The sequence below is a fragment of the Trachemys scripta genome, chromosome 4 (genome assembly GCF_013100865.1).
Source record: "Trachemys scripta elegans isolate TJP31775 chromosome 4, CAS_Tse_1.0, whole genome shotgun sequence".
In the NCBI taxonomy this organism is placed as follows: domain Eukaryota; kingdom Metazoa; phylum Chordata; order Testudines; family Emydidae; genus Trachemys; species Trachemys scripta.
The window spans coordinates 65759189-65772426 of NC_048301.1; the positions used below are offsets into that span (position 1 = coordinate 65759189).

The 13238-nt window shown below is 38.4% G+C and overlaps 1 protein-coding gene across 1 annotated transcript in view; it reads right to left on the reverse strand.

The window, feature by feature from the left end:
- Positions 1-1204: 1204 nt before the first annotated feature.
- The window catches only part of PCNX1 (pecanex 1), a 138196-nt gene continuing 126162 nt past the window's right edge, over positions 1205-13238 (reverse strand). Inside the window, exons 31-32 of the mRNA XM_034767980.1 lie at positions 12069-12209; positions 1205-6269 (exon numbers count right to left, since the gene is read on the reverse strand). Of these exons, the coding sequence (XP_034623871.1) occupies positions 6129-6269; positions 12069-12209 (282 nt within the window). The 3' untranslated portion in view covers positions 1205-6128. The remainder of the gene's footprint in view (positions 6270-12068; positions 12210-13238) is intronic.

Here is a 13238-nt window from a genome sequence, read left to right on the forward strand (position 1 = left end):
ATAACAAGTGGGGTTCCGCAGGGGTCTGTTTTGGGACCGGCTCTGTTCAATATCTTCATTAACGACTTAGATATTGGCATAGAAAGTACGCTTATTAAGTTTGTGGATGATACCAAACTGGGCGGGATTGCAACTGCTTTGGAGGACAGGGTCATAATTCAAAATGATCTGGACAAATTGGAGTAACGGTCTGAGGTAAACAGGATGAAGTTTAACAAAGACAAATGCAAAATGCTCCACTTAGGAAGGAACAATCAGTTTCACACATACAGAATGGGAAGAGACTCTCTAGGAAGGAGTATGGCAGAAAGGGATCTCTGGAGATATTTAAGAGTAGGTTAGATAAATGTCTATCAGGGATGGTCTAGACAATATTTGGTCCTGCCATGAGGGCAGGGGACTGGACTCTCGAGGTCCCTTCCAGTCCTAGAATCTATCAATCTATGAAAGGGCCTTCCCTCTTGGTGAGACACATTTTTAGCTTTAGGGGACTGTATAAATCCATTAATAAAGAAGCCTAGATTTAGCACTAGTGTCTTGTGGCAAAGGACAGTGGAATTATTCTTGAGTTAAGGGGTAAAGCCTACATTTGGTTAATATTTATTAACAGATTTGATGTCCATAATATACAGAGGTGCTCAGAAACAATGTTGATGGGCAGGATTTTAAGTGACAAACTGTAAATATAACTATGAAGTAGAAGTGGTTGGGGCAACGCTTGTATTAACTAATAGGTAACATCTAAATGCGTCAACGCCTAGTACAGAGTAAGGGAACTCCGTTTAATATACCAGGGGTTCCTTCAGAATGAAGGCTACATTTGAGTCATGGGTATTTTTAGTAAAAGTCATGGACAGGTGACGGCCTATGACCTGACCATGACTTTTACTATATACCCCTGACTAAAACTGGGGGCGGGAGGGACAAGTTCCCTACCCAACTCCTGGGAAGCGACTGGCCCAAGGGCTGCTCGAGCTGCTCAGGTGGCTCCCAGGCCAGCCGCACAGGCTGCTGCAGAAGTCACGGAAAGTCACGAAATCCGTGAGCTCTGTGACCTCCATGACAAACGTGGAGCCTTATTCATAATAAATGGGGAACTGAGTGATATACTGAGGTATAATTTTAAAAAAAACGGTTCTTTATAGTCATTTGCAAGGTTGGCATCCCATGGAAGATGAAGTGAAAATGCAAGAAATGACCAGCACAAATGAAAAAAGAAAATTTTATTTCTCAGTGTTTCTTCACTGTCAATACTGTCCTTTTTGATACAACACGTTGCAAAAAAATCTCTGCTTTTTCCATTTTAAACAACTACAATATTTACAGGCGGTTTTCAATAACACACACGCAGACACATACACGCTTACAGACACACGCAAGTACATGTATCCCTATCCCTGGCAAGATATCCATATGCTGGTAGAGGCAATGTGTATTTTTCATAGCCCATTCAAAACTCAACCCACTCTCCCCATCTATGTTTTATTCCCCTCCTCCCTCAATTTTCTAATCAGCAGCTCATTGTCAGGCCTACTTAGGGTCCTTATGGAACAAGTTAACATTCAGCTCTATGTCGTCTGTCTATTAAAGTCATGGGATGATTGAATTTACCAGAGGTTATATATTCAAACTGTACACCCAAAATTATTAGATTGCTTGTATTCAAACGTTTGTGACTGAGTGATGTACATATACTCCTGAAGTCTTTTGGAGCAGCCATCTTAAATCATTTTTCTTGGAAATATACGTATACAACACTGAGGTGAAACAAGTAATGTACTGTAGTTCCCACCAAGGTGTTATGTAATCATTCTTTTATTAAGGCACATAAATACAACTAATTTCTTACACTGTCTAGCTTCACTGAGTGAACATCAGGCTATCATGTACTGAGTAATGCCAGACAACAAGAAGAGTTAAAGCCTATATAATAGGTATAAAATCCCCTTAATAAAATTAGCTACATAAAACCTGGTGGTTTAACCAGATATCCAATATGAGTTACTTATATATTTTGAATGATTATTCATTATAAGAAATCCAAGTTGTTCTACTCCAGTTTGTGGAGGGAGAGTCCATTCTCTATTAATAAAGGTCTTCAAAAAGTATAAGTTATGTATCTATACCACTGGGTCATTTAGTCTCTTGGATGTGGTATCAGTGAAGTGATTCACAGTTGGATATTATTACCCAAGGCAAAACTTTTAGGGCATCTGCCACAAACTGCCAAAGGCACTAATACCACAGCATATCTATTCTGAATTTTCAGTTAATTATTCACCTAGGGTCTGCCCTAAAAGATCACCATCTCACAGAAAGCAGAATGGGGTAGAGGAAGGACTGGAGATGAACTGCCAAGAGCTAATATGAAAATTGAGTCAAGGTCAGAAATGTGCCAAGTGCCCCACTAAACAGGATATAGGGCCATTCAACTACTTACCTTTTTTAAAATCCTTCCTCCCCCAGCCCCATTGTGAAATCCTCTGTCACTTCCTGGTTTGCAAGAGAGATCCCAGAATTAATCCATCACGCCATGACATCACAGATACCATGAGTTGCGTAGAAATTCAGGTATCAGTGGTGGTCATATGCATTCTGGGATGTCATTAGCAAAACCAGGAAGTATCAAAAGATTTCACAGGTAGCTAGTGTGGGAGAGGAGGAATTCAAGAATTTAAGTTAACTTTAATTGTGTTTTGCTGCTGAATGCCCCTGCAATTTGCTTAGTACAGACAGTCAGTGTATTTCTGTACTTAAATATTCATTTTAGCTCAGCAATAAGCCCTTAATGTATTTATCTACAGATACCACCTTTAGAGAAATCTACTTACAGAAACAAAGTAGATGTGGATCCATATTCCAGGACACTACAAAGCTAGTCTTAACTGGAATGTTAATACAGCAAAATACCAGCAACACACAATGCTGCCAGAGGATAGGAGTGAAACCCTGCCACCACCTTTCTACAAGGCTGAAGTTTCCATGTTGGACTGAGAAAGTTTAAGAACTCTATTCTACAGCCATGACACTCTAGTCTGGTAGGACAACAATGTGAGAATATTCAGTGCTTCCACTGCCCCTCAAAAATAAAAGATTCTTATGCCTCAGTATTAACTCCTAACGATTACACCACCACAAAAATGAAAGCATAGCAATCAATTTAAAATAAATCTTGCTGGAGCACATGCTGACCTAACATATTTGGAGTCAGAAGAATTTGGGTAGAGTTTTGTCCATCATGAAATCAAGAGCCCACTAATTTTATACAAATTAATAGACAATCCAATATAAAATAATTGAGATAATTTAAGGACTTTATAACCAAGTAACTGGAATATTGTAAGGTGAAAGAATTTTTAAAAGCCGTATGGAAGGATAAAATTGCAATTAGCTGATTTTTAGTGAGCATATCTGAAAACAGTTAATAGTAAATTATTAGGATTTACAAGCAGTTTTGGTGTTGGTGAAATACAACTATCTGAATGACATCACACAGACTTACTAATAACGCTTTCAGCAGAAGCTATTAACCTGTTAACTAACAACGTTGCAATCGGTGTTCAAATGTCAACAGATTGGAAACTTTAAGATTAAAAATAGAGATCCACAAGTCATATTTACTGTTTAAGACATGCCTTGGTTCTTCTAAACTTTACCTTTTAATTTAACTTTGAATAATAAAGTGTTACTGTAGTATTTTTATATAGCCTCAAAGCATATTATTAGGAATGGACTTGTTTCTTGCCCAAGAGAGAGTAACAGAGATTGCACATAAAAACCATATTTGAAGAGGTGCTTCATCCAAGTTGTGATTTTTTATAATGGGCTGTATGTATTTACTTTGCTTTTTAAGCATCTGATTCTCTCAAGGCATCAGAACAGTAAAGAACCCTTGTATGAACACCAAAATCCCCAGAGAGGATGCTCATTCGTTCGTCTTTGTGAAACAATATTCCAGCTGATCAAGGAAATCGATCTTGTAATTGTCAGCAGAGACAGGGCATAAAAGTACAAACCTTCATTAAAAATGTGTTCAACTCAAACAGAAATTTTCTTCACTCATGACAGCAAAGCTACAAAACTGCCAATGAAGTCAGCTACTTCACTGTTTTCAGATAACTAGGAGATAAATGTAACCACACTATCATGTGCACGTTTGGGAAGGTGTTTGGAACAGAAAAATGATTTCTAAGGTGGTAGATTCTGAACTGTGCATTTATGCAAAGATTAAATACTGCATATGTATAAACTGTACAGTAATACGCAATTGTAAAATGCACAGTACATCAAGTGTACAAGCTTTGCATAGTATACAACATAAGCAAAGCCCTACAACAGTGCACTAGGAATAGGATTCATAACTGACCAGACACTAGGCATAGAAAAGACTACTTTTTCATAGCTAAAAGCATATAGTAACTTGAGTCAGAATATCAACACTGCTTTGCAGTAGGCATTTGCTTCCTACATTTTCCTTACCCCTTGTATATTTACTCTTACATAAGTATATAATGGACTAGATTTCAGTGCTGACAGAGAAATAATTGCAACACATCCCCTGCAATCTGCTAAAAGTCTCCCCCAGTTGTACTACCTAGGAAGAAGAGGTAATGATGGGGGAGAGAAGATGGCTGCTCTCAAAAGCTAGGACTGTGTAAAGTTCTCTGCAGAACTGAGCATAATTCCAGATCAGAGATAGGAAACAATCACAACATGTACATTTTTCTCATGGATTCAGAGAATCAAGTCAGAGGAGCTGCAACTTAATTCTAAACTGAAGTTTTCTCCTCACACCTCCATGGTAAATTTGAGTTACTTGTTTCCCTGAATAACACATTTTAAAAAACACAATAAAACCTAGGATATGTAACACATGAATAATTGAACTTCACAGTTATAAATACTCAAATTACAGTTACATAGAATATATAATCATTGAAAATAAAATTCAAGTCATAGAAAAGAATGAAGACTAGAGGGAAAGGAAAGGTGAGATGGTAAAAATGATACAACAGTTTAGGGCTGTGCCTCCTCTATAATTCCTTTAAAAAAAAAAAAAAAAAAAAAAACCCAACCAAACCTCAGTTGTTTAACTGGATTGAATCTGAAAACCTTCAAGGTTGCAGAAAATAGACCTGGATCATGGACTAAGATTCACCTCTACCTCCCTCAAAAATCAAGTGCCTTTTCCAGAGAAGAGCCGTCAGTATAACTGAGTTAGCTCCAGGAGTAAAGGAGCAGAGAAGTCAGGACTATCTAAGGGAGACAAAGGATGCAAATTAGTGCATTGGGACCCACTTTAAAGCTGAATATGTTGTACAGATGATTGATGCACCGCAACCAAAACAGCCTTTGATATAGTTATGGGGATATTCAGGTACATTACTAGATATTTGGTATTCTGCCATTTATTCTGAAAAGGATGCAATGCACTGATATGAAATACAGACTATTGAACCAAACAGAATCCCTGGCACAGCTTTTACCGTCAACATGTATATGGAGAGGGAGGGGGTTAATCCCAAAGGCAATTTAAATAATGATATTTTATTTATATATAAATAAATGTTCTGAGCAATCTCAGATATTTTAGTGCATCGCTGTAAAAAATTAGTGCAGTTCTCTCATTAAAGATTTTAGCTCACAAGGAAGAAGATAATCTATATGTCTGTTCAGTCTCTCGCCATACATAAAACCTCTATACAGCTTTTCGCTGAACCAAAGCTTTGTATGCTAGTCACTTTCTTCAAATAAGGTAAATGGACGCCACATCCTCTGTGACAAAACATGGCAATTTTTGGCAAAGCAATAGAAAAATATGAGGCGCTCCTATTTTAGAACTGAAGTTTGTTGATTTAAAGCAATACACAATGCATAAAACAAGTTTCAAAACAAAAATGATGTCTCAACAAATCTTTACCCTTCATGCAAATGTTTCCTCAGCAGCTAACAACTTAAAACCCCCCAGCTCTTACACTTCTTTATTTTGGGGAAGGGCCTTCTACAAGCCCCGTTTTCAAGTCCTGCTCTATAGCTGGACTAAAGTTTCATGCCCGGGGAGCATCCTCTCCTGACCCCTCCTCTCTTCTGAATCCTTGGAGGAGGGGAAGTTTAATTAGCAGTGTGGCTCACACTTCAGCCCCAAGTTCTAGGACTCCAGTTTCAACCACAGCAACATATTTGTCTTCAATCTGGACCAGCAGGATGGTTTTATCTATGTGGGATCTACTCCCTGGATCTCTGCTGCAAGGCACCCAGCGGTGAATCACCTGGAGAAGGCAATCATAACAATATGAAAGGTTAGTTCCACACGGATTACTGCCATTTCATGGTGTTGATTTATAATTCTGTACCATAACAAGGCAGAGGCAAAAGTACTGAAAATGTCATACAACCTAACTACACATTTGTCAATGCTAATATATCCATGGCTATATTATTCTTGTAATACTTCCTCAAAATGTGCTATAATCTCTTTGCACCAGTAAGGAAAGCTTGGAAATACACCAAATAACTAGAGAAATGCTGTTTGGCACACAAAATCCAATCTGAGGAAGACATATTTTGAGGGAAGAGGCCTATAAAGGAGGTAAGACTTTACTTTTCTGTGCTCTGCAGAATCTTAGCTTTTCTTTTTGGTTTTCCTACAACCATAGAGTTTTCTAGTCCTCTAGATACAAAAGATGAAGACAGTCCTTCCTACTGCATATTACTAAACCCCTGTGTTTTTGTATCTATAGCAGTAAAGGATGAAAACTCAGAGGTTTACTTTCTGTCATTCATCTCAGTGGAGTGTTAAAAGAATACTTAAGTCTGTTTAAAAACACACTCATCAAGCTTAAACTGTTACATATAAATTGTAAAGAACAGCTGGGGTTGGATTTCAGCAAGAGGAATCAAGTTAATCCAAACCAGATCCCATGTAACCACTGCAAACTCAGCGAAGAGCTGGGGGGGGGGGGGGGAAGACAAGGAGAAACTTGGATATAATGAAGCTCCATTTACAGTGAAAATAAAGAGTCCCAAATTATTTTGGTGCATTGCAGTGAACAAACTGCTATTTAGGTTATAGTGATGCTCTAATGATTTAGACCAATGAGACGTGAAATATTACACTCCTCCCCAAAAGAGACTTTCAGAAACACAGGTTTGTTCTCTACCTCTACAAATTATTCACAAGATACCACAGAAAGGAACAGGATTTCAGAAGCATTATTTGCTGTCTGTGCAGGAGCTTTGATAAACTGCATTTCTTCAACCAAGAAAATTTGTGCTATTTTGGTATACATTTAACACACTTTCACAAGGCAGGGTACTGTATTGTATTTAATAGAAAAGCAGAAGCACACTTAGGAAAGAAGCAGGACGCACATAATGTTGAGAGATTTGAGACCAATTCAGTTAAGTCACATTTAAAAGCATAATTAAAAAAAAAAAAAGTATAATTGTAGGGCCAATAAAACCCCCTCAGTGATCACAGGAGAATGAATACACATTTTCGGAAAGCCAGTGTACAGAACATCTCAAACAAAAACCCAAGTCATTTCTACACTTTTTTTGAAACACCCATCTTATGTTCCATCATGCAGGTCCAAAAACAGATTCTGTCCATTCATTCTTCACTCTCCCCTCCAAACCTTTTCCCCTTTCTTTTTGTCAGTTTTTGCTCTGGTTCACTGCTTCTCTCCCTAGTTACTCCCTCTGAAAGCTATTCTCTTCCCCATGGTTACTCAACAGAAAGCTACGCGCTACTTGGTGTGGGGGTGTGCTCATTAGTGGCTCAGTGGTCCAGGACACATGCTCCTGCAGCCGAGGGGGATGTTTTGAGAGTTTTCAGACAGTGCCTTTGGCTAGTAAGCTGTTTCTTGTGTCCCAGCGTGCACGAGCATCTCCCCTGCTCAGTTGCATTAAAAGACTGCAAAAGGAGCTATACCCATCTCCTAGAACTGGAAGGGACCTCAAAAGGTCATCGAGTCCAGCCCCCTGCCTTCACTAGCAGGACCAATTTTTGCCCCAGATCCCTAAGTGGCCCCCTCAAGGATTGAACTCACAACCCTGGGTTTAGCAGGCCAGTGCTCAAACCACTGAGAAGTGAGTTTCAAGTGAACTTTACCAACAGCAGCAAGTTTGTTATAGGGAGTTTGAGTAGATCTAATGTCATGAAGGTTTTACCACACAACTCCTTCTACGCATACTCCTGAAGGGAGTGCCCTCCCTCTTTCCCCAGGTTAAAAGACACCATCCTAGAGAAAAACCGCTAGCACTAGGTTCCAGAAAGGAAGTAATGCTCCAGAATTACTAAACAGAACTATTCACACAAATATTAATAGAAATAAACATTTAGATCAGCAGCTTATTCTAACCTTCAAACCCTCTCTTTTTAACCACCTTTTTATCATCCAACGGTGTAGATGATGGCATCCTGTGACAAGCAAGGCCAGTTAACAAATTCCTTGGAAGCAATTGACAAGTGATGCTGGCCAACTGCCAAGGAGTACTCAGAATGATATGCATTATCACTAGGATATTCCTTATCTGCAATGGCTAACACAGTAAGTTTCAAAACTAGAAGGCACAGTATTAACAACCTAGACCCTTTAATTTGCTTATTGTGTCTTATATACAATACCACTAGCAGCTGCTGTATTAAGTCAAGTTTACAGCTTAGATTTAATGTACATGAACCATAAGAGTGGACTGCCAATGGCAATACAAATTCAGTCAAGGACAAGGGGAATTTTTCTGTGTTCTTCATTCACACACTTAAAAATCAAGTTAGACTCTAGCTGTTCATGGAAGCCAATACTTCTGAGCATAAGACACCGTAATAGTGGTTAGAACAGAGCACTGGGTGTCGAGTTCATTTCCCTGCTGCCACTATCTGCTCTTGAACAAGTTGTAACTATTCTGCACTTCTCTTTCTTCCCTCTCTTCCCCAATAGGTACAATAGGCATAAGTTTTTACCATTTTCATAAAACACTTTGAGAGTCTTTGTTGAAAGGTGCTACAAGGAAAAAAGTATGTTGCATTTTTGGCTGCCAATTCAAAGAATGTTTTTTCCTTCAGGACAAAATTTCCCATATGACAAGCCCTACAAGAAAGTTTAGGATGTTTTAAAAAGTCTCCTTAGGCTTCTCAGGGCTGATTGAAAAGAACTGGGGTAGGGTGGATCAAAGATTTTATAAAACTGTATATTTCTAAGAGAATCTCAATACCCAGCCTCCCTGGAATAGCTAGCTTCCTGGATGCTTGGGGGGAGTGGAGGCTGTAATCTCCACCAGTTTATTTTCTAATGCATACCACTGAATGCCTATGTGGGAAGTCTGAATTGCTAAGCATTAGGAAGTACACTGCTACCTCGATATACCACCACCCGATATAACGAATTCAGATATAATGGGGTAAAGCAGTGCTCGGGGGGTGGAGGGGGGAGAGGCGGGGCTGCGCACTCTGGTGGATCAAAGCAAGTTCAATACAGTGTTATATCGAGGTAGAGGTGTACTTGTTCCCAGTGCCAATCAATACATGCACACATCATTTTAGAGTAGTAGTGTGTCTTCCCTGGTAGTTCTTATGCCTTTTATATTTAAGGGCATTCTGACTTATTTGATTGTATCATTCAGCTCTGAATATTATAGTGATCTTGAAGAACACCCCTGTTGGGGCTGAGCACTGATCCAGGAATGACTAACTGTGTATAAGTAAAATGATGAGATTTCTGAAAGGTAGAGTTGCAGTTTTCTAGAAAGGAAACTATTTCAGTACATAATAATCCTCTCCACTAGGTGCAGTGAAAGCTGAAGTTGCAGCTCTAACAGCGGAGGAGGAGAAGGGGGATTATAATTAATATGCCACTGGAAAAAACTTAAGACTATATCTTTGTTTTCAGTTGAATCTCAGAACTTCCTTTTTATATACAGAAATGAACTGGAGCCCTAATTGTGTTATCTAACAAAGTGACATTTAAACATAATTGACTCAACTCTATTTGCATTATAGTGATTTGATTTAAAGCCAAATACCATTAACCAAGCAATTCCTGTAATATTAAGGCTGGCTAGTAAATTCATCTTTAGCATACTCTCAGGAGTGGATAATTTTAGGAAAGGAAAACTGAAGGCTGAGTTGAATAGAACTGTAATTTAAATGCAATGCACATAAAGGGTTTTACTTTAGGTTTATTTGTTGTTGTCTTTTGTTTAGGGCTGTCGATTAATTGCAGTTAACTCATGCAATTAACTCAAATTAATTGCAATTAAAAAAATTCATCACGATTAATTGTAGTTTTAATTGCACTATTAAACAGAATACCAACTGAAATTTATTAAATATTTTGGATATTTTTCTACATTTTCATAAATATTGTATTGTGCTGTAATTGAAATCAAAGTGTATATTATTTTTTATTACAAATATTTGCACTGTAAAAATTATAAACAAAAGAAATAGTATTTTTCAATTCACCTCATACAAGTACTGAAGAGCAATCTCTTTGTTGTGAAACTGCAACGTACAAATGTAGATTTCCCCCCCTCTTACATAATTGCACTCAAAAACAAAACAATGCAGAACTTCAGAGCCTACAAAGTCCATTCAGTCCTACTTCTTGTTCAGCCAATCACTAAGACAAACAAGCTTGTTTACATTTACAGAAGATAATGGTGCCCTCTTATTGATGTCACCAGAAAGCGAGAACAGGCATTTGCATGGCACTTTTGTAGCCGGCATTGCAAGGTATTTACATGCCAGATATGCTAAACATTTGTATGCCCCTTCATGCTTCAGCCACCATTCCAGAGGATATGCTTCCATCCTGATGATGCTCATTAAAAAAAAAAGTGTATTAATTAAATTTGTGACTGAACTCCTTGTCGGGGAACTGTATATCTCCTACTCTGTTTTACCCACATTCTGCCATATATTTCATGTTACAGCAGTCTTGGATGATGACCCAGCATATGTTGTTCATTTTAATAAAACTTTTGCTGCAGATTTGACAAAATGCAAAGGTACCAATGTGAGATTTCTAAAGATAGCTACAGCACTCAACCAAATGTTTAAGAATCTGAAATGCCTTCCAAAGTCTGAGGGGGATGAGGTGTGGAGTGTGATTTCAAAAGTCTTAAAAGAGCAACACGCGAATGCGGAAACCACAGAACCCAAACCACTGAAAAAGAAAATCAACCTTCTGCTGGTGGAATCTGACTCTCATAATGAAAATGAATATGCGTCAGTCCGCACTGCTTTGGACTGTTATCAAGCAGAACCCGTCATCAGCATGGATGCATGTCCCCTGGAATGGTGGTCGATGCATCAAGGGACGTATGAATCATTAGCACATCTGACACAAATTTCTTGCTATGCCAGCTACAACAGTGCTACGAGAATGCCTGTTCTCACTTTCAGGTTGACACTGTAAACAAGAAGAGGGCAGCATTGTCTCCTGCAAATGTAAACAAGCTTGTTTGTCTGAACAAGGAGTAGGACTGAGTGGACTTGCAGGCTCTAAAAATTTTACTTGATTTTATTTTTGAAAGCAGTTTTTTTGTACACAATTCTACATTTGTAAGTTCAACTTTCAGGACAAAGAGATTGCATTACAGTACTTGTATGAGGTGAATTGAAAAACACTATCTTTTTTTTTTTACAGTGCAAATATTTGTAATAGAAGTAATTTAAAAATTAGCACTGTACACTTCACTTTGTATTCTGTGTTGTAATTGAAATCAGTATGTTTGAAAATGTAGAAAACATCAAAAAGTATTTAAATAAATGGTATTCTATTATTGGTTAACAGTGTGATTAATCGTGCGATTAATTTTTTTAATCGCTTGACAACCCTACTTTTGCACCCTTTGGATTGGTTTCAGAAATTTCACCCAGTTCAAGTGAGGACCTAGGCTGCTTCTTGCATACAGGTAGTAACTCAAAAGAACATCTGCTCCATGAGCATATGATCAAATATACCTTTTGAATGGTGTCTGCACAGTGTTTCAGACTGACCTTTAACAAAGTTGACTCCCCCCTCCCCTCCAATTCACAAAATCAGCTTCCAAGTGAAACTTACATGGCCTTCCATGCCTTCCTGAGGACTCCAGTCTTTCCAGCTATTTCTTCCAGCTTTTAGCCGTATCACCTCATCTGGCCACTGCAGCTCCTTCCTTTTAGACATGTTGATCCCTTCCAGTACTTGGCTGGGATCCATTATCTAAAATGAAAAATAGAAATTGATTTTAGATGATTATGGAGCCAATTAATGGTTAATAGTGAACCCATAACTGTTCCCTTAGATGCTACTCATAAAAATGTTGCTCTTTAAAGGACTGATCTTGCACCCACTGAAGTCAATGGCAAAGCTTCAGTGGATTTCAGTAGTGCAGATTCAAGCCTTAAGTTAGCTAAGAGCTACACTTCAAAAAACTTGAGTGGCACAGGCCTCCAGATTTGGGAATGCAGAGCACAAGGCTCAGAGGATTTATCACTAGGTAAAAGAACGAAGTTCCATTTAGGATGCTCAGCAGAGACAAGCCAGTGTTTTGAAATTAACAGGCTTTCTGCACTTGGAAGAGGCCAGCAGGAAAGCATTGTGGAAAACCTCCCTCAACTTGTGAACAAGCAGGAGCTGCTTAGATACCCACCATCACACTAAGAGTTTACAGAAGGGACACGGAAGAAATATTTTTGGGAAAAAACAGTTTTAAAAGAGCGTCCCTGAACGTTAGCAGATCTTAGCTGTATTTTATACTTAGTCCACCCCTCCCTGCATATAAAAAGCTACAAAACTGAGGCCTGCCAAATTTATTCGCAATTGTCCATCGTTACTGAATGACTATGACCAAGACAGGCTTCACTATGGTATTAAGTTTTGTCACCATGTGACGCAAGCTGGATATGACCTTTGTCCTATTAGTGACTTCTTCTAAATTTATCCCAGCAACACTCTATTGTAAACATATACAAGGGTTTATTGAAAGCCACATAAGCTAGAGTTTGTGTTTAACTTCCAGATTTCAACAAAACTACCAAGATTTCCCCCGGCAACTTAAATCAATGGTGAACTGGCACATGCTCAAAGACTTTGTATGTGGCAATAACCAAGAAGTGAACAATGAAAAAGAAACTGACAGTATTTTTACAAAAACAACAAGGAGTCTGGTGGCACCTTAAAGACTAACAGAAGACTTGCATCCGAAGAAGTGAGGTTTTTACCCACGAAAGCTTATGCCCAAATAAATCT